This window comes from Rhyacophila brunnea, unplaced genomic scaffold, assembly GCF_057557595.1.
Source record: "Rhyacophila brunnea isolate RB1 unplaced genomic scaffold, BYU_Rbru_1.0 scaffold_17, whole genome shotgun sequence".
Taxonomy (NCBI): Eukaryota; Metazoa; Arthropoda; class Insecta; order Trichoptera; family Rhyacophilidae; genus Rhyacophila; species Rhyacophila brunnea.
The window spans coordinates 4484820-4511100 of NW_028232827.1; the positions used below are offsets into that span (position 1 = coordinate 4484820).

Here is a 26281-nt window from a genome sequence, read left to right on the forward strand (position 1 = left end):
AGCCAGCGGAAGGGGTGGGGTGTGGAAAAGCGGCCATCGATCGTTTGAATTTTCTGACTCACCGCTGCACTGTCAGCTATGCGCTCCGAAGTTGGCCACACTGCGACAATCGGGCGGGAAATATTTTGACAGTTAATCGAATGTTTTGTTGCAGTACATTCATAGGTATGTATTGTGTACAGTCTTTTTCATTATTGGCATTGACCAAAGATGTTGCATATTATAAAAGATAGAACCTTCTTTGGTGCCCTTAATACGATACTGGGTTCAATGAAACCAATTCAATTTTCATCACATAGGTACTTACCTACCTCTTTATCAATGCTTTAGAATTGAGATTATTATTATATTTCTGAGATATAAATTATACTAAATTAATTTTGTTTTTATACTTTATGGATTTTGTAAACACCATTAATAATATGTCTATGTTTTTATAAATTGTTTCCGTAAGTTGGTAAGTACTTAATTAAGATTAAAACATAGTTTATAATTTAATTTATGTTTTTTGAAATTAATAAGTAAGTACACATAGTATTTATTGATTTATGACGTAGAGGCCGATGCACTGAACCCCCTACGATAAAGAAATTAATAATATAATTTAAATTTTCCAAAAAAATCTACCCTTTCAAACAATTTATTATTTAAAATTTGCATACATTAATTATTGTAACTCTCATACAAATCAAAATATGTAATTACTACATAATTAGGTACATACAGCAGTATGGGTACCTATCAATTAATCCAGAAAATAGATTTCATGAATTTATATTCAAACACGTATAGAGTAGGGCTTAGGTTTAGAAGGCTGTTATACGATCCATATGTGCACGGCGGAACTACGGGATGCGAGGGAGACGCAAGAAGGCTGCCGAGCGACAAGTTCTCTAGAGCCTAGCTAGGCCCTAGGGCAGTGGTCGGCAAACTCATTTGTCAACAGAGCCAAATATCAACAGTACAACGATTGAGATTTCTTTTGAGAGCCAAATTACTTAATCTTAAATTATATAATATGTAGGTACCTACTTACAATGTTTATTAACTTGATATCACACGTAATAATGATCTTATTTATTGATAAAAATTAAATTGTAAGTATGGTAGCCATAAAATTAAAGCATGACAATGACTGACAAACACTCAATGTGAATAGTGGTCTTGCATCTCCTTGGATAGTTTGGGAAGTCAGGTTTGCATGTTGTTGTTATTAATTTTAAGCACAATTCCAGTTTCTCATCAATAAGACGACTTCTCAATTTACTCTTGATTTCCTCTCTTAGAAATGTCTTTACTAACCACAAAGCTTGCAATAATAACATTGTTGGAAGATTGTCTTCAGTAAGTAAATACAGAACTTGATTTTTCTCGACTCTTACTTCTAAAGTTTCTCAACTTCTTCCTTGCATCACCGACATGATATTTAGTGCTAAATGACGTGACAGGGCGTGTTTAGCTGTAAAGTGTCTCTCCAAATTTGACCTCTTGTTATGCGTAAATTTTTCCCGACAAATAATACAGGTCGGTAGGCCATATAAGTTTTGAATAAACACTAATGTCTCGGTCCATTCAACTTTAAATTCACGGTTTTCATCTTCCGTTTTTCTTTGCTTCTTCTTCGTAGCCATGCTAAATAGGGAAGAGGGCATTTGTGGAAGAGCCGTACTCAAGGGGCCAAAGAGCCGCATGCGGCTCTTTGGTTATTGGCGTGCGGCTCTTTGCCAAATCCCAATTCACATTTTTTACAAAAAAGGTATGATTGTTGTTGTTTTAAATCCGCCCATTGCAAAAGTCGACAAATAAAATTTTTCTCCATTTCATATTGACACGAGCACTTTAGAAATAATTTAATTTCACAACGCGCTCTAAAAGATCTACATAATAAGGTAGATACTACGATTTTTAATACATGGTATAGCTTTCCGAACTCATATTCAAGTCTACATAATATGTATGTGAACAATCATTTTCAAACATGAACAATATAAATAGTATTTGGAGAAGCCAAATAACCGATGAGAATTTGGAGTCACGCCTAAAATTAAAAAATTGACATGTCAAACATACAGAAATTCTCCAAAGAAATGCAAGGAAGGTCATTGTTCACATTAGTTTTAAGGACTGCGTGAAAATTGTATCTATCTCGTTTTAATTATTCGTTGAAATTATATTTATAATTTCAACAATAAAAAACTTATATTTGTGTTAGTTTTATTCGCAAAATCATCTTCGCTTGATAATTAATAAACAATAACATTCACTTAAATAAATCATATTTATAAAAACACATGTACGGCTCTCGAAAAAAAAATTAAACGTTGTGATACTCATATTTGGCTCTTTTGGTCCAAGAGTTTCCCGACCCCTGCCCTAGGGGACGCCGGGACGCCACTTGGTGTCCACATGCTCCATGCTCCGCCTAGGGAGCGGTCACGGACAAGATAATAATTATCTACATACCTATAGGTATACGTAGATAGTAAAAAATATTGTCATTACAATTTTCGTTTGCGCCCATGCGAAATATTTATTTAAAGATACCTCAGGGTCGATATAAGAAGATTGGATAACCTAAGTGTGCACCCTGGGAGATAAATCGTTCGTCGTACTGCCGTATGTTGATATAATTGCAGCTCTGTCCTCCATAGAATTAATCTACAATACATTGAAATTTTTATGAAGGTGGTTGACATTTTCAGTGGCGGAGTAAGGAAAATCGGGACCCAGACAAGATTCTCATTGCGGGCCTCACGCAGACTTTAATGATAATTTATATACAAATAAACGTCATAAATTAGATAGTAATAGGTTTTTGGGTTTTCACCGTGGATACTGTGCTCCGGTGCGTTCCGGTCCATTTCGAGCGCTGGTTATGTACACTATTTCAACTTATAATGAAATGTTTTAGTTACCTGTTATGATAAATCAACATTTTAGTTAGTTAACTGATTAGTGAAATCCCTGGCCTAAGTGCCACCCTTAAGAAAACTTAGAATGCTGTCCCCTTTCATTATTTAGACTGTCTTAAGTATTCTATATAGTAGTATTCTATGGTCTAAGGTCTTAAGGCTATACCTCAGTTGAGGCATGGTTTAAAAAGATCGTGGCTAGGCGATCCGTGGATTGCGGGTCGCGGGTGCAAATTTCTGAACGAAATATAATTTGTAATATAAATCCAACATGCGTCCATTTAATGTTCTGTTTATTGTTCTATTAGTAACAATAATAATATATTCATTGACATGTTTTCTTTTTCAAGTAAATGAGTAACGTTTTTAGTCATCTTTACACGATTTAAGAATTAACACCCCCGTCGCCATCACGAAACAAATTAATGTGTTCCTAGCTCGAGGTTCTCTCTCTGAATGCCAGCGAGTCCAAAATTTCGTCGCGCCTATAGTTGAAAATTATTTGCTGTTTCACTGATGTATCGTCTTAAACAGACAAGTACACTATAAATCTTTGAATTGACGTAGATACACATTATCTACGGAGAATTACACGAACTCTCAAGCAGTGGTGGTTTTAAGCAAAAGGAGGTCTGTGGTGTTGACAGGTTTGGAGGTACCCCCGTGAAATATCGGTTGTACGATAAACCTGCAGTCAGGATCTTTAATGCTTCAATCACCTTTTAAACTTAGATGTCGATTCATTCTAAAGTAGCGACCGCATTGACTGTTTTATGGTTAACAGACACTGCTTTCAAAAAATGTAATTTTTGTATTCGTTACTAAATTCGCAACCTTTTATAATGTGCCGCCCTTATACAACGCATGACCTGCCCACCTCCACGGGACGTCTCTGTAACTTATTATATTGTATTTATAAACGTCATAGATTTAACTTATTTAACACTATGCTTCAGGAGCAGTGACGTCCCTAGATAAAATGCCGCCCCTAAGCAGCGCCAAAATGCCGCCACATTTTTTTATAGATTATTTTTATCATCCTTTCATGAGTCAAATATCTAAGAAATGTGTTGTATGGATATATTACTAACAAAATATCAGACAAATAAAGACGTCGAACGGCAACGGAAGTAAACTAGGTATTGCGAACCCGACAAAACCATTGAGCTGATTTTTTTAATGGAAAGATATTTTCGTCATTATGAAGTTTTTGTAGCTATTTCTATATATTCCAAATGATTTTCCTCGATTTCCTCGCCCTTCGAGTAACTGCCGCCCCCAAGCGACGCTCAATCTGCCTACCCCCACGGGACGTAACTGTTCAGGGGTCTTTAAATGTAACTTAATATACCACAAAAGTGTGAATTTCGATAGTTTTGACAGAAAATATGACGTACCTAGTTAGAGTGATGCCGAGCGAGAAGAAACGATGTGATAGGCCAGTATAGCAGTGGCGAAGGGTGACTTTTGGAAAGAGGTAGGCTTTGGAGATATGATAAAAAGAGCACACTTGTCAGGTATACTTACGAGAATAGTACGATATTTACTACTAATGAATAGGCACACACTAATAAATGATAACGACACACTAATTCAATGAAACTTCAAAAACTCATTGACGACATAAAAATGAGCGATGTGTTTAAATTACGTATTTTTCAAAACATGTATACCCATCAAAAATCATTAGATAAAATTTATTTTTATTTTTAAAAACAATCTATACTTACTTATTTATTAATATTCGATTAAACGCCGTTGAAATTATTTTTTTAATTATCTAATTATTAATGATTTTGGACAAAGTGCGCAGTCGTGACAACAATATTCTGCGCGAATGTTTTAGGCTCTGCGAAAGGAGCTTGCCTCATTTCGTACAAATCAGCAGACTTGCTGAGGTTACGAGACGTGTCCATACAAAAAAAATTCAGAATTATTCCAAACATAATCGGAAATTTATTTACGTCGAGAAGTCGCGGCATTTATTATTTAATTAACGGCGCGGCGCGCTGTGGTTTTTTTAATACCTTTGCAGTTGTTTTGTAAACTGTGTAATACTGTAATACATTCCTACATATGCGATCTCGTTGGCAAAATAAATTATTTTTATATAACATAAAATAATGAAGTGATTAAGTATATAAATATGTCAATATGCAATTAAAAAATATTTTTCTTAAGAAGGTAGGCTTTAAATAATCGCCTAGTATGGAGTCTTCGCCACTGCAGTATAGTAGTACGTACACTCGTCGATTATTTATTACCAGAGAATAATATTTATCACTATTATGTATGGAGACATAATCATTACGATTGTTACAGAAGAAGGTTAACTAGTTATGATACACCAATTAAATATGTAGGTATGCAAACTGTAGAGTGTATATACATATTCATACATAATAAATATTCATGCGTTTGTTTATGCATCCATGGTGGTGTTTAAAATAGCTAATAATCATTCCTCATGAGAAGTTGGTATTTTAATATAACCTCCACCCTGTGAATATAGGTAAATATTCGATTAAGAGCGAAATGATAATTGACTTTTTACCATGGCTCGAAATGCCGCAGCGCTGTTACGGTTCATAATCTCAAAATTATCGCTGTCTCTACGTATTTATATAAATAGGTATATAAATACAGTATAACCCCTATTTTACGTTTTTTAAGGGACTGAAGAAAAAAAACCTAATTGGAGGGAAAATGTAAAAGGGGGGTATTGAAAAAAAGAACATTTAAATATTATATTTCTAAAAAAATAACGTTTTATTGAAAAACAACAGTCAATTAAATTTTTTATTTTTTTTTATTTTTTATTAAAAAAATCATGTATATTAGTTTGTTGCATTTTTGTTTTTTTGTTATGTAAAGACCAATCACCGTGCGCCATTCTAAAGACACGGAGTTTTCCCTCCAAACACCTTACGCCATTCGAATGTCATGATCCAATCATTGTCAAGCGCGCGTAACTCGCATATTTTGAATATTTCCGACGTAAATCGCGGGAAAGAAAAACGTAAATGCGGGTATTAAATGTACTGAAATACATCGGGACTGAAAAAATTACACGCAATTGCCGGGAAAACGTGATATCCGGGCACGTAAAAACGAGGTTAAACTATATTAATAATGTAAATATTTTCGTAAAATTATCGAGCGCTCCGGTTTGTAAAATTTTCTATTTCGAGTGCTACTTTTTACCTATTGGCTAAAAGCATTACAATAGTTATTGTCAGCAAATATATAAACGTCTTAATCAGGTCCTGGTCAACTTGGCGAAGGTATTAGTGGGTAATATTTTTTGACATAGTTACAGCTAGAACACAGCGCGTTGTGTTTTGTCCGATTATTACTAATTTCGTTGTTTTTGTTATTGTCGAGGTCACCGAAATGCAAACTTGGAAACAAAAACAGCCGGATTGTTGGAAGTAACTAACTACAGGCTACTTATTAGTTAGTGTCCGCAATTCGACGTCATCAGCGGCCGGCTATTTGCTCTTATGAAAACCAGTTGCTAACATCAGTGAATGTGAAACTGCTAAGCCTGTGGAAAGTGACAAGTAATAATTCAATAATATTCTAGAATCTAGACTAGATAGATACACAGAAAATATATATTTTTGTTTTCATGTTTTAATACTGTCATAGCTCAGTGGTGGCTTAAGGCTATACCTCAGTTGAGGCATGGTCTAAAAAGATCGTGGCTAGGCGATGTGCGGATTGCGGGTCGCGGGTGCAAATGACGCAAACCGAACGAAATATAATTTGTCATATAAATCCAACATGCGTCCATTTAATGTTCTCTTTATTATTCTATTACTAAGAATAATAATATATTCATTGACATGTTTTCTTTTTCAAGTAAATGGGTAACGTTTTTATTCATCTTTAGACGATTTAAGAATTAATACCCCCGTCGCCATCACGAAACAAATTGACCTATTCACACCTCGACGTTAAATCTCAGAATGCCAGCGAGTCCAAAATTTCGTCGCGCCTAAAGTCGAAAATTATTTGCCGTTTCACTGATGTATCGTCTTAAGGGGTCCTCCATCTACGACACCACGCGATGTTGGGTATTTGGAGAATCCTCCATCGTCACATTTCGTTACCTACTAAATCTTTTACGACCCTGTCTAAATAACGTCACATTTTCCTAGTATTTACACACTCTAGTTACATTAAGTACCTAGGTTGGTATCTAAGCAGTGCTAAAAATTGAAGTATTAACATATTTACTTATCTAATTTTTTGTATATTATACAAAAATAAATTAATAGAAAAAGTTTATGAATTTAATTGCTTTATAATAATTTACGAACCAGAACGCTATATTTACTTCTTTCCACGAAATGGAGCGTTATTTCACGAACCGGAACTGCGCTCCGGTGTGGGTCCGACCATTTCGAGTTCTGTATCTAAAGCTTATAATAAGTCAGTTAGGTAAAGCCACGTATAGTATCCATACATATTTTAAGACCACGTGGTAAAAATAGCTAATAAGTATGCAGTACAATAAATTAATATAGAGCAGCCGTTGAAGCCTCCTGGCTTGCGTAAGAGACAGATATGCTCTATCAGTCTATCTATGATATTCGATCTAATGACCAAACAAATTTTCCATGCGTTTTTACGAAGGCTCGTTGGCACGGAACTCAAATCCTACCTAACGGGTGTGGATAAGCAGGCAACCGATCTCGAGTGTAGAAGAATACGTGATAAACTTTGTCAAGAATACGTCATACGTCGAATACTGACAACTGCTCTCGGTTTATGCACTGGTGCTCATTTAATATTGGTGTATTGAAGGGTGCAACTATCGCACGTCTATAATGCGTGGTTAATTTTCGTAGGACACTCATACATTCAAAACCTTGCGTCAAAATGCACTGTATTTGGATATAGCCTATCGGAATTATATTTATTAATATGTTCTGTGTTCGTTGGTTATAAGAATCTACTTAAACATTGACAAATTGGTTTTAATCAGCAGAGGCTTTTGAGTCATCTGTCTGTCTTTTTGAGGACGCCCCCTGTAGCTGTGGGATAAATAGTCATAATTAGAAGCGCAACACCTCTAAATAGGCCCTGGTTTCCTTTGGCAACTTTTCCTACCGGTCGCTATTCAATAATTAGAAAGGAACCTACCCAAGCATACAGCAGTCGTTGATAGCTCCACCTACTCAGCAAATTTTTGGCCTGCTCTTTCTTCAGCATCTTTTTAGAATTAGACTTCTCGTTATTATCGATTCAAAGTTATAATAATTATAGCCAGTGACATCTCAAGGCAAAATGCCGACCTTCATGTTTCTGTCCAAACGGATAAACGCAACAAATTTTTTGAATACAATGACAGACGCATTTCCACGAAACCTACTTTCGAACAGCAGTGGTTTTAGGTAAGTAGAGGTTTGAGGTGCTTACAAGTTTGGAGGCCCCCTTATAATTTTATTAAAAAACAAGATATCGTTACTTTCTAACGAAGCAACGGCATCGTATGCGTCATAAAAAACCGCCATTGATTTTAAAAGTTGTAATGATCGCGTTCGTTACTTTCATTCGCCGCCCCTAAGCGACGCACGACCTGCCTACCCCCACGGGACGTCACTGGATATAGGTGTACTACAAAAATATTTATATAAAAAGTAAATTATTCGCTCACTAAATTATTAGTTCGCCTCTGTTTGATTATTACATAAACATAAACGGTTCGAGGCGTGTGCTGTACGCAGCAGCATCGTTATTCGTTATTATTTTATCTATCTGTTGTGAAGTTTAACAACAACTGCAAATGATTCGGCAATTTATATTTCTAAAATCTAAAAGAAACATCCTCCGACGGACGAGAGGATTATAGTCTTTTCAATGCACACAAGATACCATGATATCTTTATAAGTTCTTCTATCTATGTTATGTTATAGTTTAATTTAAATAGTGAGCAATAATACATACTTCACATGTGTAATGTTTTCTCATCTCGATTACTAACTAGCTAGTAGCTAGATAGGTTACCTACCTTGTGGAAGAGTGGAACGTGCGCATTAATTCAGACCATATTTTTTATGCTCAACTTTTTGAATCAATTTACCAATAGTGTCACAGTGTCAGTACTGTTTTTGAATCTCAATTTGCAGTGTATACGCTATAGTTCCATCTAAAAATGTGAGTACCTACACCTTTACCCAATTACCTACTATTTTTAATTTAATTGTTTACAAAATTTATTATGACGTGTTAGGTTTATGATTTTGTAAAATTATCGCATCTATATTATTTAAATACGTACATTTGGAAGAATGGTTAAATTTATTGATATTGCATTGATTATTTTTAAATGTTATTAGCGATTTCATTGTATATTGGATGTTTTATCATTTGCACTTTAAAAATAGAATCTTTGTTTACATTTTGTAGCTGTCATTCTGTGGTCAATTCCGAAATAGCATACTATGGACACGCATGTTACAAATTTAATTTTTCGTTATAAAAAATAGTGCAGCAGTGCGGTTTGTAATAATCTGATATAGGTAGGTAATAATAATAATGTCGAAGAATACATTCGCTTTAATTTAATACAAGGCTTAAATAAATCATTAATATGAATCTGGAATAGGGTTACGTACAAAGAGATTGGACTCCTCCCCAGAGGTAGCACACAAATGTCAGTGTGTACTCGTTTTGTGAGAGAAAGTTCTATTTCTCTGAAATTAGGTACACGTTGCTGCAAATGGGCCATACTCGGACATAAAAACGCCCCACTGAGTATTTTTTTTTATCAACACAAGCTTACAACCAATTTATGATAAACGTCTACAATTTATGATAAACAGTCTAATCTCTTTGGTTACGTACAAATAGGTACTAAGACATCAAAGAGGATGGACGTTTTGTATGCAGGGCTCAAAATGTAAACAATGTAAAAAAAATGTGAATTCGTTGCAGGGTCCCATCTTATTATTACATTATATTTTATTTATTATTATTATTTATTATTAAAATTTAGTTTATTAGTTTTCAATTTTTTAATGTTTAGATTTTTGTCTAATTCATCGTTTTAATATTTTTTATATTTAATTTAAAAAACATCGATTTTTATAAAAATATAAATGTGTATTACTTGAAATCCTTTTTATTTATCTCAAATTTTATTTTAGGTATGGTCCCAATATTGAAGTTTTTCTTTAACATCTTTTTTCCCGGTGTATCGATGCTTGATACATTTTGTTATCTATTTTTCTAGAAAAAAAACTGAAGATGGATTTTCTAAGTCTGGGCTATGTATGGCAGGCGCTTCTGCAAAACTGGACGATGGTTGCATGTATACTGCTGGGTGTCCTGATATACCATCACTACACCAGTACGTTTGGACATTTTAGAGAGATGGGGGTGCCTTACATGAAGCCCACATTTATGTTCGGAAACATACTTCACAGGGTTTTCCTTCGAACATCGTTCCACGAGTTTTGTATTGATGTGTACAAGCATTTTGAAGGATTACCATATGGAGGTAAAACAATCATTATTATCTCATTATTAATTTAATCTTTTGTATGTGTCATCAGCAAATAAATATGACCCAATTACTGAAATACCATTTTTACAGTACACAGTCCAGTGTTTCCCAAAGCGGTGATAGGCGTTGGAAAAAAAATAAAACAGAAAAATAATTTTAAAAACTGTTTCATGTGTTGTGTAACATACAGTTTAATTTGTAGTGGTTACTATATTTTCCAATAATTAAACACACAAGATGCAAATTATACTGATATGCGTTAATATCTGCCGATAGGTCAATAAACAATTACAGTAAAGTGAGCATGTCGGCAGGAATATGTGCATGTTATGGCTTGTTTACAATACGTTCCTATAAATAGGCAACATATTATATAAAATCTATTTTAGATTAGTTCTGAATTTTCTGACGTGTAGTTAACAATAGTGCAAGTGCTATAAATTTTTATATTTTTTTATTCATATTCCATATTTTCCATCTTTATCAAAGCAAATTTTATTGTTGTTTTTGTTTATTAGGTAGATTTCCAGGGTGAACATTGTGAATTTTTTGTCCTGAAAAGGGAAACGAGAAATGGATGTCAGCCACTTGCTCAAACTATTAGGTCCTTACCTTGACTCACACACAAATTGAAAAACAATATGTGTACTTGCCAGACCCAGGATTCGAACCTGAGACCCACGGCGTGATAGTCCAACGCTTAAGCCGCGAGGCCACCGTGGGTGTCGCACCGGGGGCAGTTGTTTACGCCTGGTAATATCTCAGGAGCAGATACCCAATTTGACTGAGTTTACTGAAATATGTAATTTAAAAAGGAGTGCCATGGGAGAGAAAGGCACATAAAAAAATTTAATGATATATAAGATACAAAAAACAGAGCTAAAACAATATGGACAAACAAAACTATGTGAAGAGATGTTCACATCTGCAATAAGACACCGCAATTTTACTATACACAATTTTACAAGGATATTTATTATACACTAATATCTTTCTTTACAGCCAAGATACGTTCCTGGAAAGTTGGCTATAAAGCGAAATGCCGTTTATAGAATCATTTACTTCCATATAAATCCATACAATATCCAGATGATCGGTTACAATTAAAAAAATATATAAAATCTTTCTTTAGGTAAAAAAAGTTTTCAGTCAAGATTAGGGAATCCAATCCCGAGCCAAAAATCTGATCCCGGGATTTCGGGATTACAATTTGACAATCCCGGGATCCCGGGACTGGTCCCGGGATTGGCATTTTTTTCCATTGTCAATATAAAATTTGTATATTTAAAAATAACATTGATAAAATCAGTCAAAAATAAATCTAGTATAATTTATACTATTTAAGACATTTATTGTTAATATTGTATACGTTCAATCTTAGAAATACATAAGTTTAATGGAGTAAATAATATTGTAATATAAATAATAATGTGAATTTAATATGAGATTGCTGTTTCTGATAGTAAAGACTTAATGAATGGGTTAGCGAGATTTAAAATAGTAAAGCAACTCATGGTGTAGGTACTTATGGCCTTTCCGCTTCATAAATCTAATTAGTCGGCTAAATATGAAACTGCCGTAAAACGTATGAGATCATGGTGAAATTACTTTGTTAATAGTGCGAAGCATTTTTTTTTTCCAATCATTCTCATTTTTATTAATTTATATGAAAAAATAAAATGAATCAGCAACTTACAAATGGATATAAATCAAACTTCATTCAAACTCAGTTTATTTCTAATGTAGTTATTTGTTATTAAAAGTATTTTTTCTGTTATATTTTCGTTTTTATTTTATTTTCCATAAAAATTGATAAAAAAATCAATCCCGAAACTTTCGGGATTATGTTTATCAATCCCGGAATTCATAGGTATCGAAAATAGCCCGGGATTGGAGTCCCTAGTCAAGATCACTATTCCATTAAGCTCAAATTACACTGGCCGACTTGCAGATCCGATCGAACCTTGCAGGTCCAGATCGTGAAAGTTCATTTTGAATCGTACCCTGGTGTCTTGGCCAAAGTAAAATAATTCTTATTTTTCACGAACGTATCAGATGACAATTGGGTCAATAATTACCGAAAATGTACAGTAGTACTTTTGTGACGTGTCAATGATTTTCCGAATTTCGGTTTGCGTATTTTATTTCCTCGGTTACGGAATCCATGACATGATGTCATGTGACACTAATGTGTACCTGACTGACAGTTTCCGTCGATCGTATAATCGAGACTGATTTAAATCTTTTACAGGATATTTTGAAGGTCGCCGCCCTTTGCTGTTAGTGAAAGACCCTGAACTCATCAAAACGGTCATGATAAAAGATTTCGATTATTTCACTGACAGGTTTACTTTTCTGGCCAAGAATCCTATTTATGTACAAAAGATGCTGATCAATATGAAGGTGAGGAATATTATTTGCAATATTTGCCTTTTGAATGTTTAGTTCGAGACTTGCAACGGTGCAAAGATGACACGTGTATTAGTGATACACATAAAATATAATGAATACTTATAGCACAGAACCCACGAGATTTGAGATAACAGGACAGGGGCGCGTGTGGCCCATTTTATCACCATACAAGGCTCAGTGAAGTGGCACGCGTCTTTCATTTCACAAGTCATGTTTTGCCAAAAACCAACTTTTTTTTAATGTGAAGATCAAGAAGAAGACCAATCAATTTTTCATGGTCGGTTTCTAGATGTAAATGTAAATAAAATATGGGCCTTTGATCTACTTTTCAAGTTAATTAAAGGCAAAACATTTGAGAAAATAACTCCTCTGATAATGATACCGCCACTATAAAGTTTGTGTTTGCAGTAGTGAGGTGAAAAAAAATCCAAATAGTTGTCATACATACAGTTACCGGTTACAGCTGTCATCTGAAGATTGTGAGGAAAAATTCACGATGAACAATTGCTTATCGTTCCTATGGTCTTATTCCTGTGGTGTTTTACTTCTATCGAGTAACGTAAGTAAGTAACGATGAAATTTTATTATTTCTCCCTGATAGGGCTGGGACAGACTTACAGTCCACTGCTCTCTATGGGTAGAATGAACTTTATCCCAGTATGTTCCTTCGCTTGATTGGTCCAGCTCACTGACTCTTCTTTTTCATCACTTTCTATCAAAACTATCATATTCTTTGATTCACGACGGAGTGCGTCTTAGATATAATGTTGACAGCAGGATAATGAATAGAAAAACTTCACAAAACAATGTGGTTTCTTTTTTTTTTGTTCTCAGGGTAAAGAATGGAAGAATGTGCGTTCAATTTTGACACCAACGTTCAGCTCAGGTAAACTCCGCGGAATGGAGAACCTGCTACAGCAATGTGGACAGCAAATGTCTGAGTTCCTCAAGAATCGTACTGGTAAGTGTGTTCTATACCAATTTTCAAGTATAGTATAGTATAGATGGCGCAGGGAATAGGTTTAATTTTGAACATTTGGAAAAGATAAACATTACTGCAGAGTATATTAAAAAAATAATTACTATAAACATACCACATACCTAAGTGTGAAGTTCGATAGTTGTGATAGAAAATATGATGTAATTAGAGCGACGCCAAACGACAGAAAACGTTGCAATAAACTTCATGTTTGAGCAGTCGGAAATAATACTCGTAACAGTGACAGTAATCAACTTTACCCCAAGTAATTCCTAAGTAATAGAAGAAATCGCAATCAAGGATAAGTTGTTCCACTATATTATATCTGAACAAAGAAATAAAAATTCTATCCAGTGATGTCCCTAGACAAACTGCCGCCCCTAGGCAGCGCCAAAAGCCGCCCCATTTTTTTTATCAACCTTTCATGACTCCAATATCTAAGAAATGTGTTGTATCGATACATTACGAACAAAATATATACCACTAAATCTAATTTAAATGACATCTCTGCTTCAATAGACAATATTGCGAGTCCACGGTTTCAGATACGTTTAAAATACACCCGATAACTTCCAAAACTCGCGAGTGATAGGTATAGTGCAAAAATATTTGGATACATTTTAAATTACCTATATAAGTACCTACCTATAATTCAAATGAAATTTGAAAATTTGCACGTGTTATTGCTACTCATTAAGGACGTGACGTCCAAGGACAACGGAAGTAAACTAGACATCGCAAACCCGAGAAAAAAATTACAGTCCTGTTAAGCCTTTTATGTTAAGTAATTAATAAATTTGGAAAGATATTCCGTCATTACTAAGTTTAGGTAGGTAGCTTTTTTCTATATATTATAACTTATGATTCTCCTCGATTTGCCGCCCTTTGAGTAACTGCCGCCCCATAGCGACGGTCAATCTGCCTACCCCCACGGGACGTCATTGATTCTATCCATTTGGCCAAGAAAATTAACAAAAACATATTATCCTCGTTAACTAGTTAGAATAGGCTCCATTTCTATAGAAGGTTTTTTTCAACATCTTTGTTCCCAACGTTTTTTGATTGGATGAACCTGTGGAACCCTTGAAATATTTCAGTTCATGAAAAGTTGACCTTGGACGATGTAAATTTTGATGTTGACCACAATCACACCGACTCCTGCTTTTACATAACCATTAGAGTACAAATTGGACTCACTTTTTAATATAATAATATATCGTTTGACTCCTCTTTTTAAGGCCTTATACATATCGCACCGTGAGTGTTAAACCAAGGCATCTGCAAAAGACATATTTTGGATATAATATTATTAGGGTTTGAAGTCTTTGTTTTGTTAGGAGAAATAGAGAAACCATAATATTTGGTTTATATCTACATTATATTGCATGTTTTTTCAGTTACTTCACTTTTACATTATCAAGTTCACAACTTTTGCAGTTGTTTTGCATTTAATCTCGAAATTGAAAAATTTGCATATGCCTTGGTATTACACTCACGGTGCGATATATATACGGCGTATCATTGTACTGTACTCAGAATTTTAGTGGCCCACGTAGTCATTGGATCAAATAGACTCTTTCTTATAGATAATAATAGATTTCTAAAAACACTTTCACAGTAAGTACAACAAACACCTCAAATTAACTTAGGCTTTTCTTCTTTCCAGTTTCCCAATTACCTTAGTGTTTTTCATTTCAGACATTGATGAAGCGATTGAAATGAAGGAATTCATTGGGAGATATACCTTGGAAGTAATTGGAAGTTGTGCATTTGGGCTTGATTGTGCGTCACTGAGGGATCCAGATGCCACGTTTATGAAGGTAATCAGTCTTACTTCTTCTTTCCTTTTTGTCGCTGTTAACACTTTGTCAACTTGTACAATGCTTGATCATGAGCTGATCCAGTTGCCAGCTCCAAGGCTTCTCCTGGCAGCAGCAAAGCATCTACACACCGATGTGAGATTGCCCAGTTCTCTTCTCTGTCTTGGTGTCAAGATTTAAGAATTTTTTAAGGTTCTTATCCATCATTGCATTTGAAATACAGTCGAACTTGGTTATTACGAGGAAGATGGGACCAACTGAATTTGCTCGTTATATCGTTATATAACATTTTTCGCGCCACATTCTAAGCATAGAACATAAAAAATCTGAAAACCATCGTAAAAATCCCCGAAACAAGCATGGTATTCATAAACTACAAAATAAGTTGTTTATTGTAATGAACCGAATGAATGTACCTACTGACTTCACAAAGCTTGGATTTTTTACATGCAATTTCAACCATATGCGTGGATACTTTTTCAATGTTGTCGGCGAAAACTCCAATTAGGTTCTTAGACACTTAACTAGTGTCATAAACGTAATTAGATCCCGGCGGCATCGGTCTAGTTAACTGCCCGGTCAGATTTTATTGCTTAGGGTCGAAAATGTTGTTTTTAAACGACCGAGACATTAACAGTTTTGCTCGGTATACCCGAAAAGTAGCTTGTTATAAAAGTGAATAAATGTATGGAGAAAATCATAAACTAAAATGTCAACGAATGTTTCCTCATTACATCCGTGATCTCGCTATTTCCGTGACCGGTTCCGAATAACCAAGTTCGACTGTATATCAGTATTACAGTTTTTAAAATTCTTGTTGCTTCTTGTAGGGCAATAGGCAGCATATTTGGTTGTTGAACAAAAGGTTGATGATTCGAAGTCCACAGTGCCAATTTTTTTTTTAATATTTGTATTGTCTGTTACGGTTTTTTGTTAATACATCATCAAAAATGCTCTGTATTGTGCGTAAAAAAAGTAAAAATGTCCTATTCCTCTTGTGATTCCAGCAAGCGGCTAAATTTATGGAAGTTCCGATGTTCAACCGCATCGTTTTCTTCATTTTCTTCCTGCTTTGTCCATCATCATTGCGATTTTTACCAGTTGGGTTGTTGAACATTGTTGCGTTGAATCATCTCCGAGATGTCTGCAATTCCACAAAAACTGAGCGGGAGAAATTTCCGGAAAAAAGGTATTTTTTTATTATCAGTATACAAATGTGTAACTGCTTTGTATGTACATACATAAGCTATAAGTATTTTATTCTTGCCATTGGACATAGTTTCTTAACCGGTGGTCCGCGAAGATTTTTGGGTGGGCCGCAAACATTTTCTGCAGTTCAAAAATAGTTACCTAGAAACCCAACATTTGAAGTGGGGTTGTATTATATTTCGACAATTGTTTCAAAAACAGTGTAAATATAAATATTTATTATTTTATTACAATGTTGATGGTCCGCAAAACATTTTTTGATTTTTTTGTGGTCCGCGGATGTAAAAAGGTTAAGAAACATTGCCCTAGGACAGTGGTCGGCAAACTCATTAGTCAACAGTACAACGATTGAGATTTCTTTTGAGAGCCAAATTTCTTAAACTTAAATTATATTCTGTAGGTACAATGTTGATTAACTTAATAAACTTTAGTTAAGTCTTAATTAAACTATAGGTACATTGATATCATACCTAATAATGATCTTATTTATTGATAAAAATTAAATTGTAAGTATGGTATCCATAAAATTATATCAATGACTGACAAACACTCGATGTGAATAATGGCCTTGCATCTCCTTGGGAAGTTTAAGTAAGTCAGGTTTGTATGTTGTTGTTTTTAATTTTAAGTATGATTCCAATTCTCATCAATAACCCTCCTTCCACACTATACGGTTTTGGCCGTACGGCAAAAAACCGAAAGGCGACATTCTTTTAGTGGCGTGAAGAACTTGTCGCCGATTCGGATTTCGACAACGGTCAAATCCGTATTAATGTGAAGCGAGGGACGACTTCTCAATTTACTCTTGATTACTCTCTTAGAAATCTCTTTACTAACCACAAAACTTGCAATATTAAACATTGTTGGAAGATTATATTCAGTAATTAAATACAGAACTTGATTTTTCTTGACTCTTCTAAAGTTCCTAAACTGCTTTCTTCTTGCATCACCGACAGGATATGTAGTGCTAAATGACGTGACAGGGCGTGTTTACTTAGTTGTAAACTGTCTCTCCAAATTTGACTTCTTGTTATGCGCCAATTTTTCCCGACAAATAATACAGGTCGGTAGGCCATTTAAGTTTTGAATAAAAGTCTCGGTCCATTCAACTTTTAAATTCATGGTTTTCGTCTTCCGTTTTTCTTTGCTTCTTCTTTGTAGCCATGTCAAATAGGGCAGAGGGTATTTTTGGCAGAGCCGCACTCAAGGGCCCAAAGAGCCACATGTGGCTCGCGAGCCGCGGTTTGCCGACCACTGCCCTAGGACATGGCATATAAAATATTGTTACAATTAGTATATTATTATAGTTTGAAAGATTATAATTTTAACTGTTAAATTCTTCAATATTAAAAATGTTCTATGATGGTTTGGAACTAGTTTTATTCCAATGCTGTGGCAAGTCTGAGTGTACGATATAGATGACTGTCAAACATTAACTTCTTCTTCTTATCATGCCACTCCCTAGCGAAGATTGGCCACCATCAAGGCGATCTTTGCCTTATTATCTGCTATCCAGAAGAGTTCAGTGAAGTTGTATTCGTTCTTAAGCCACGAAATGCGGCGTCGTCCTCTGCTACGCTTACTGTTGATCTTTCCTTGGATGACAAGTTGGGAAACGCTGTACTTTTGTCCTCTCATAATGTGGCCAATGCACTGTAGTTTTCTGGTTTTAATACTATTCAGAACTTCTCAGTCCTTTCTCATTCGATTGAGAACTTCAACATTTGTCACCCGGTCAATCCAAGGAATTTTGAGGATGCGTCTATATAGCCACATCTCGAAAGCTTCAACTCTCCGTAACTTATCTTGATTTAGCATCCATAGAAAAGAATTGAGCGAACATAACTAATACCCTGTTTACACATGCATGTATTTACTGCTGACAGTACGTATTATCGCAGCCATAATGTATTATCGTGCAAGTTGCAAGATTTCATCCATGGATCAAAAAAGATCAGAAGCTTCTGAATTTTCATGCAATAATTGGTACTTGCATGGCAGTGCGCATGCGCAGTAGAACAATAGTGGTGAACCTGTCGGAAGAAATACATACTACACCGCACAGATTATCTACGAACCTGTCAAATAGCACCATACAATGACAAAATCGCTTCTCGCTTACGATTGAAGAATCAGATTGGCGAGACAGTCAGCACTTTATCGCGTTACTTTAATTTACTGGTGTCAGTAAATGCATGCACGTGTACAGGCGCTATAAGCAACGATATGACAGAAGTTCTTTGAAGAATGATGCCTGACAGCAGTAATAATAATTTTTAAAGTGTTGCGCCATCTCATGGAGTTTTAACAAACTTTTCAAATCATCTACACATGTCTTCTAGGATGCGGAATCTGGTACGTTTAAAAAATAGGCAGGCACTTAAGCAAAATTTCTTGAAGCACTTGTTCATTCATGTTTACGCCAGGTCCATTTAACAGTTTATATTTAAATTCTAAAGGGGCCCGTAAACGAGCATCAAAAATTGCAGATTGCCGATACAATTGCCAAAAAAATGATGCAACTATTGCCCAGTTGTTGGGCAATGTATGACCCGTCATCAGTGTCGGGCAAGTGAGGCTGATGTATTTTGTGCGTACACGTGACAACAGCGGCCGGTAATGAAGTTTCTGCACCATATAAAAATAATCACATACCTAAACAAATTAATCCAAAATGAAAGAAGGATTTGGATCGGGTCCTACTTTTAAACAAACGTGAAACAATAAGTAATATAAACCAGGAATTAGTTATTGACAATTATGTATTTAAAAACTTTAAAAGAATGTCGAAATTTGACATTTGTGCAGCTTTGTAGTTGGCCTTTTCATATTAAGATCATTATAGTTAGGATTCGATGTTCCATAGCTCCGGATGTAAATAAACTACATTAATAAGCTCCAATACCCTGTCGTTTGTCCATTTATTCATTGTACATAGTGTGAATTGACGATTAGTAATAACACCATAATTATATTAATAACGACACGGCGAAAAATTATAACAATGTATTGTCGAATCGGCTGTCACAAATGTTTTTATTGTTGCTAGGGGTGAGTTCAAACAGAGACGTACATATGGAGCAGAGCGAGAATGAAATAGATTTAACTAGCAATTATTGCCGTATTTTCGATTGAGTTTGATATTTGATATATCGACCAACCATGCTGCCACTGAACATACGTACTGAAATATGACTATATTCTAAAACATTAGAGCCAGAGGTTTAAAAGAATACTATTTTATGTTATAAAAATACTTTATGCAGTCATCAAATGATTAAAATAAATATAAAGGATAATAAGGCTTCAAAATGATGTAAATATATTATCTACAACGTTTAAGGAATGTCCAGGATCATGCTTTGAAAATAGCATAAAAGCTCCATTTTGATGTAGGCTGAGCATGTCCCCCCTTAATGAATTTAAGTTTCGAATCCATTAGTCCATTAGAATTCAAATTCAAATTCCATCATGTACCTTCGGTCGATAGTATTAATACTTTATATTTGATGAGAAACTCCCCGGGCAATTCTTTATTATAATTTTAATGAAACAGGATTTTAATACAACATTGCATTTATTTCAGACGAAATGACTTCATGCAACTGATGGTAGACGCTGCACTGAAAGAAATAAATGAAAACGTAGAAGATAAAGGTAGACTTTCATTTTTTACAACGTTTTTATTAGGTCGTATTCTTGTTTGTCCGGTGGTTATTTATCCAGTACAAATCTTGCAATCGATTTTTAACTAACTTCCCGACTAGCTAGGCATTTGAAACTTTTAGAATATATCAGAACACGATGCCAATGCATTTTTTTAATACTTTTAGCCATCTTTAAGTAGAATTGAATTCATTTTCAGTTAATTCTGTTTTGTATGAAAAGTTATTTCGGAAGAAATCCATAAAAAGTAAAACACTATTATTGGTTGCTAGGGGTCTGAGATCCTAGCAACTAAATTATTAATATACACGTGCGTTACTATGGAAATCAATATGAAATGTCAAAATGACATTTTAGTATTCTATATTTATTCAGTATTTCTATCAAGTACAAATTTTTTTGATCGTTTAAGCTAGTCAAGTCAAGTTTATATGATTCAAAAGAAAATTTAAAAACGTTGTATATAAAAAGTTCTTTTTATCTTGTAATTATTATTATATTGATTGAGGGGTTGAAGACTAGAGGGTAGGACCGAGCCGTTATATCTAAGGAAAAAGTATCAATGTTAACATATCGAAGTATCGGTCAAAAATTATCGATAATCCGACGGTCATTAAAATAAATAGTGCACGCTAAACTTTGTCAGTCATACTTATTTGTTTTCTGTGGTGGTTAGTTTTTAAAAATCAATTAAACCCTGCCTAAGCCAAACAATAAAAGTTTAGGTGTCCCATGGGCGATCTGACAAAAATAGTGCTGCACTTTTTTAGTCATACTTATTTGTTTTCGTTGAATTAAAAATACATATTACAGATGGTTTTGGTTAGTTTATTAAAATTCTTTAAGCCCTACCTAGACCAAATCATAACCGATAAAAAATATTCTTCTATCTATAAAATATCTAAAATTATGTATGGTTTAATGGCATTCTACTATGGCTTGGATTAGGCAGGGTTTAATTTAATTTAAAAAACTAACAAAAACTGTCTATACATTGTAGTCTTAGTTCAATGAAAACAAATATGTTTGATTGACAAAGTTTAGTGTGCATTATTTATGTCGGATATTAACAGCCCAACTCCACACTTCGCCATTGGTGTCAGGTGCATGTGAATTTGTACGGTACTTGAAGATGTCAGAAGGCGAAACCCGGGTTGCTAAAAATTGTTCAAACGAATATTAAAAAATTTACATTCATTAGAATCTAAATTTAAATTCCTTCAACTACTTTACGCTAAATAATATAAAATATGACGTGGACATGGGCGAATATTATAATATTCATGATTTTTAAATACGAAAAAAACATTGTTGCGTTTAAATAAAACTTCATAAATTAGCTTGTTCTAAACATGTCCTTAACTATCCGATCGCTCTATGTGTGACCCTACCCTTATTCGATTGTATTAATTATCTTTGATAACAATGTTTTTCGTTTGACAGTTATGAAAGATGAAGTCATCCAGGCGCAGGCGATACTGTTTCTGTTTGCTGGCTTCGAAACGTCCAGTACACTGCTAAGCTTCGCGTCCATGGCACTCGTTCAGCGTCAGGACATTCAGGATAAACTTCGGGAAGAAATATTAGAAGTCGCTGCCAAGAATGGCGGACATTGCACGTATGATTCCGTTAGCGAGATACCTCTTCTTGAAAAAGTGCTAATGGGTGAGTTTGTCTGTCTATCAATAATATCATATTTTCTGATCGTCATAATTTATATCCTTTTTCATTTGAGTGGTTTACCCACGGAATACAATATTATATAAACAGTCGAACTCGGTTATTACGAGGAAGATGGGACCGACTGAATTTGCTTGTTATAAGCGTTACTTGTTATATCAGAGAATAGGTATTTTTAAATGAGCAGTCACATAACACAAAAAGTTGAAAATAAAAAATCTGAAAACCATCGTAAAAATCCCCGAAATAAGCATGGCATTCATAAACTACAAAAGAAGTTGTTTATTGTAATGAACGCTGGTAGGTACCTACTGACTTCACAAACCTTGGATTTTTTACTTATTTCAACCATGTATGCGTGGATACTTTTTCAATATTGTCGGGGAAAACGCCAATTAGGTAGGTACTTAGTGTCATAAACGTAATGCGATCCCGGCGGAATCCTGTCTGGTCGGATTTTTTAGCTTAGGGTCGAAATGTTTTTAAACGATCGACACATTAACAGTTTTAAGCAAATTCTTGATGATATTTTAGCTCGGTGTATCCGATAAGTTGCTTGTTATAACAGTGAATAAATGTATGGAGAAAATCATAAACTAAAATGTCAACAAATGTTTCCTCATTACATCCGAGGTCTTGCTATATCCATGATCGTAATAACCGAGTTCGACTGTACATATTACACATATGTATATTCTACTTAACACTATAACAGGCCTAGAGGCCCAATGACATAAATATACATAAATATATTGTGTCTTCACCGGGATCGAACCCGGAGCTTCCGGATAAAAGGCCAGCGCCTTACGCACTTCACCATGAGAACTGGCTTACTCTACCGGTTGTGGTATAACAGACTTCAGATCACGAGTGTGGAGAAATATGGGATAAACTTAATCACATTTTAAAGAATATGTTATTTTCAATAGGTACGTCTGTATCATAATATGCATTAAAGTTTGTCACGTTAACAAAATGCGTATTAAAATTTTTAGAAAGAACAGTTGTCGTGCTTTGTGCTCTTGAGTTTGGGTCTTAAAATAATAAAATGCTTCAATTTACTGACCACATCGCTAAATTCTGACATCCACCTACAAGACTTTGAATTACATGCAAAATAAATTTTACTGGGTACCCACCTACGTGCCTTTATGGGTCGTTCATCTTTTGTTTGACTGGCTGTCTCTTTTTTTTTTAAATTAGCATCAGATATCACGAAATTCTCAATAGCTATTGAAAAGTCGAAATGATGTGGATTTAGGTTGGGTACTAAAACGGCCATGTTTAGGCTACTTGAACCACCAACTTTTCAGTTGACAGCTTTTAGTAGAATCTGCTCGGTATCTGATTAGTTCCTAATATTTAGGTACCTACTTTATAAACTGAGTAAAATTTTGTTCCAGAAACTCTCCGTATGTACCCTCCCGTCTCGAGAGTCGACAGGGTTTGCACAAAGCCATATACGATCCCCGGAACAAATATCAACATGAAAGTGGGCGAAGTGGCAGTGATATCAATCGCAGGAGTCATGCATGATCCTGAAGTGTACCCGGATCCTGAAGTTTTCAATCCTGAGAGGTTCTCTCCTGAAGAGAAAGCGAGGAGACCACAACAGCTTTTTCTACCGTTTGGTATGGGGCCGAGAAATTGCATTGGTATGTTTATGTGTCTTACTTTCATGAATTATTTAAATGTGGACAGGTTTTTGAAAATAGACGCATCATGAAACCTCATGTCAAAAGGCTTATAATGAGTTTTATCTTTGATAAGACTAAAATGACCTAAGAGCACGATGCAGAACCAATTAAGCTAAGTTCCTAAGATAGGCATCTATCTTTAGGAGGCCAATATTGGCAACTTAGATTGTGTCGCCTATGGTATCCATGGCCTCCACACCCTGAAGCGGGCTCCGAGGCTAGGATCTTTGTCAGGCCCCTCTACCTATCACCAAGGTTAAGGCTAAACCTCAGTTGAGGCACGGTCTAAAAAAATCGTGGCTAGGCGATGCGCGGATTGCGGGTCGCGGGTGCAAATGACGCATGCCAAACTAAATATAATTTGTCATATAAATCCAAAATGCGTCCATTTAATGTTCTGTTTATTGTTCTATTAGTAATAATAATAATATATTCATTGACATGTTTTCTTTTTAAAGTAAATGGGTAACGATTTAAGAATTAATACCCCCGTCGCCATCACGAAACAAATTGACGTGTTCCCAGCTCGACGTTCTCTCTCCGAATGGCAGCGAGTCCAAAATTTCATTGCGCCTATAGTTGAAAATTATTTGCCGTTTCACTGATGTATCGCCTTAAAGACAGTGTGACGCTCTACAATAGCGTTTTCACGGTAAAATTAAGGGTATTTAGTGGATTTTTAATACCTACATCCACTTAAATTATGGAGTTATTAAGTAATGAATGACACAATTAACAAATACATCGCACAATCACATATTTAAAAATAGAACCATTATTTAGGGAAAATAGTGCGCAGGTGACTTTTTTTACTATTAGAGCAAATTTGTGATGTGTGTTTATCTCACTTATTTAGTCGACTCGCCACGCCGGGCCCACAGGCTAGAGCCCTGTCAGCCCCCCCCTAGTGGGGGTATGATGGTATCCATATATAATGTGCGTCTTATGTCAGGTAGTAAATCTACGGGATAAAGGCAGTGGCCTAGAATGAAACCATTTAAAATACAGCCACGTTTACAAGACACGTATAACGTTTAAGTCGAGCTAAATTAACAACTCTGAATGGTGCTTATTACCAAGTGCAACTTAGTTAATCATGATGTTTCTGCATTTCGCTTTAATAGTCTTTAGTATGTTAGTTATTAATTACAGCAAGAAGTAAATTGTTTTATACAAGTTTATTTATGGCAGAGACTTTTTAAGAACGAGTATCAATCAAATGTAAACTAAAGAGCAAAACGAAATCTACCTTAATCTATGGTGACCATATTCTTTCGATTGTTTTTCAGGTTTAAGATTCGCAATGATGACAGCAAAGTTCGCCATGTTTTACCTTCTCAAGGATTACAAACTTGTAGCCTGCGAGAAAACCAAGTTTCCTATTGAGTACGACAGGCGAGCCATTCTGCTCAAAGCAAAAGACGGGTTGTGGCTAAAAGTGAAACCATTGAAATCTTAAAGTGATATTTGTGTTAGTTAGTTAGTATTTGGCCAAACTATCACAATCAACTGTCACTTGCTATTTACTCCAAGCAATGTTTGCACTCAGCTAGAGTCCGTATTCTTTAAGCTGGCGTTCACGTCACGTCATTCGCGGACGGAAAGCATTGTGTCATCGTGTTAGACTGTTGCAAGTTTTAAATGGGAGGCAACGAGAGGGAATGCAGTGTTAAGATGCTGAAGCGGGGGGAAAAACGCACGCCAGCATAAAGAATACGGACTCTAAACAGTAAAACACTTAACAGTATACTAACTACTACAGTATCTCTTGAGATTAGCCTCTGCAACGAGGTTGAAATGTCAAGGAAAGAAGGAGGAAGAAGACATGGTGACAACCCAAAAACTAAATTCAGTTAATTGAGATACTGAGGATTAAACGAGAACAAGTGACATAGAATTAGAAAATGAAATAGGAGCAGGTTTTTCTACATTGTGGTTATTATTTACTTAGCATTTTAATTTAATACAAAGAAATACCAATATTTTTCTTGGTATAGTAATGAAGTCGATTTACACAATATTGGTCATCCAGTGCACTTGTACTACTATAATCCTCAACACCTCAATTATTGTTTTAAATAAAATTATTATACTCTACAGACCAATAGTGATATAACTTATTTTAAGTGAGGTGTTTTATATTTTAATATTTATTTTATACACAGCAATATAATATATAAGTATTTATAATATAGCTTTATTATAATTATATATATATATATTAATATGTGTATAGCTTTACAATGAAGCTTTAATTATATGACAATTCAATCAGTTTGTCAACTTTGGCATTCTCGTGATTGAAACATTTAAAATTAAATAACCTATAAAACCTATTTATTTCTGAACCATACAATGGAAAATATTACAAATCTCATAAATACTAATA

General features: G+C 34.9%; 1 protein-coding gene across 1 annotated transcript; it reads left to right on the forward strand.

Annotated features, from left to right (window-relative positions):
• Nucleotides 1–8935: 8935 nt before the first annotated feature.
• On the forward strand, nucleotides 8936–25694 carry LOC147073581 (cytochrome P450 6k1-like). The gene is made up of 10 exons (XM_085944837.1): nucleotides 8936–9078; nucleotides 10157–10423; nucleotides 12681–12832; nucleotides 13676–13802; nucleotides 15519–15640; nucleotides 16648–16829; nucleotides 20436–20506; nucleotides 21959–22180; nucleotides 23599–23850; nucleotides 25182–25694. Exons 2-10 carry the CDS (start codon nucleotides 10171–10173, stop codon nucleotides 25349–25351), a joined length of 1551 nt encoding a protein of 516 aa, XP_085800963.1. The 5' UTR covers nucleotides 8936–9078; nucleotides 10157–10170; the 3' UTR covers nucleotides 25352–25694.
• The last annotated feature ends 587 nt before the right edge of the window (nucleotides 25695–26281 follow it).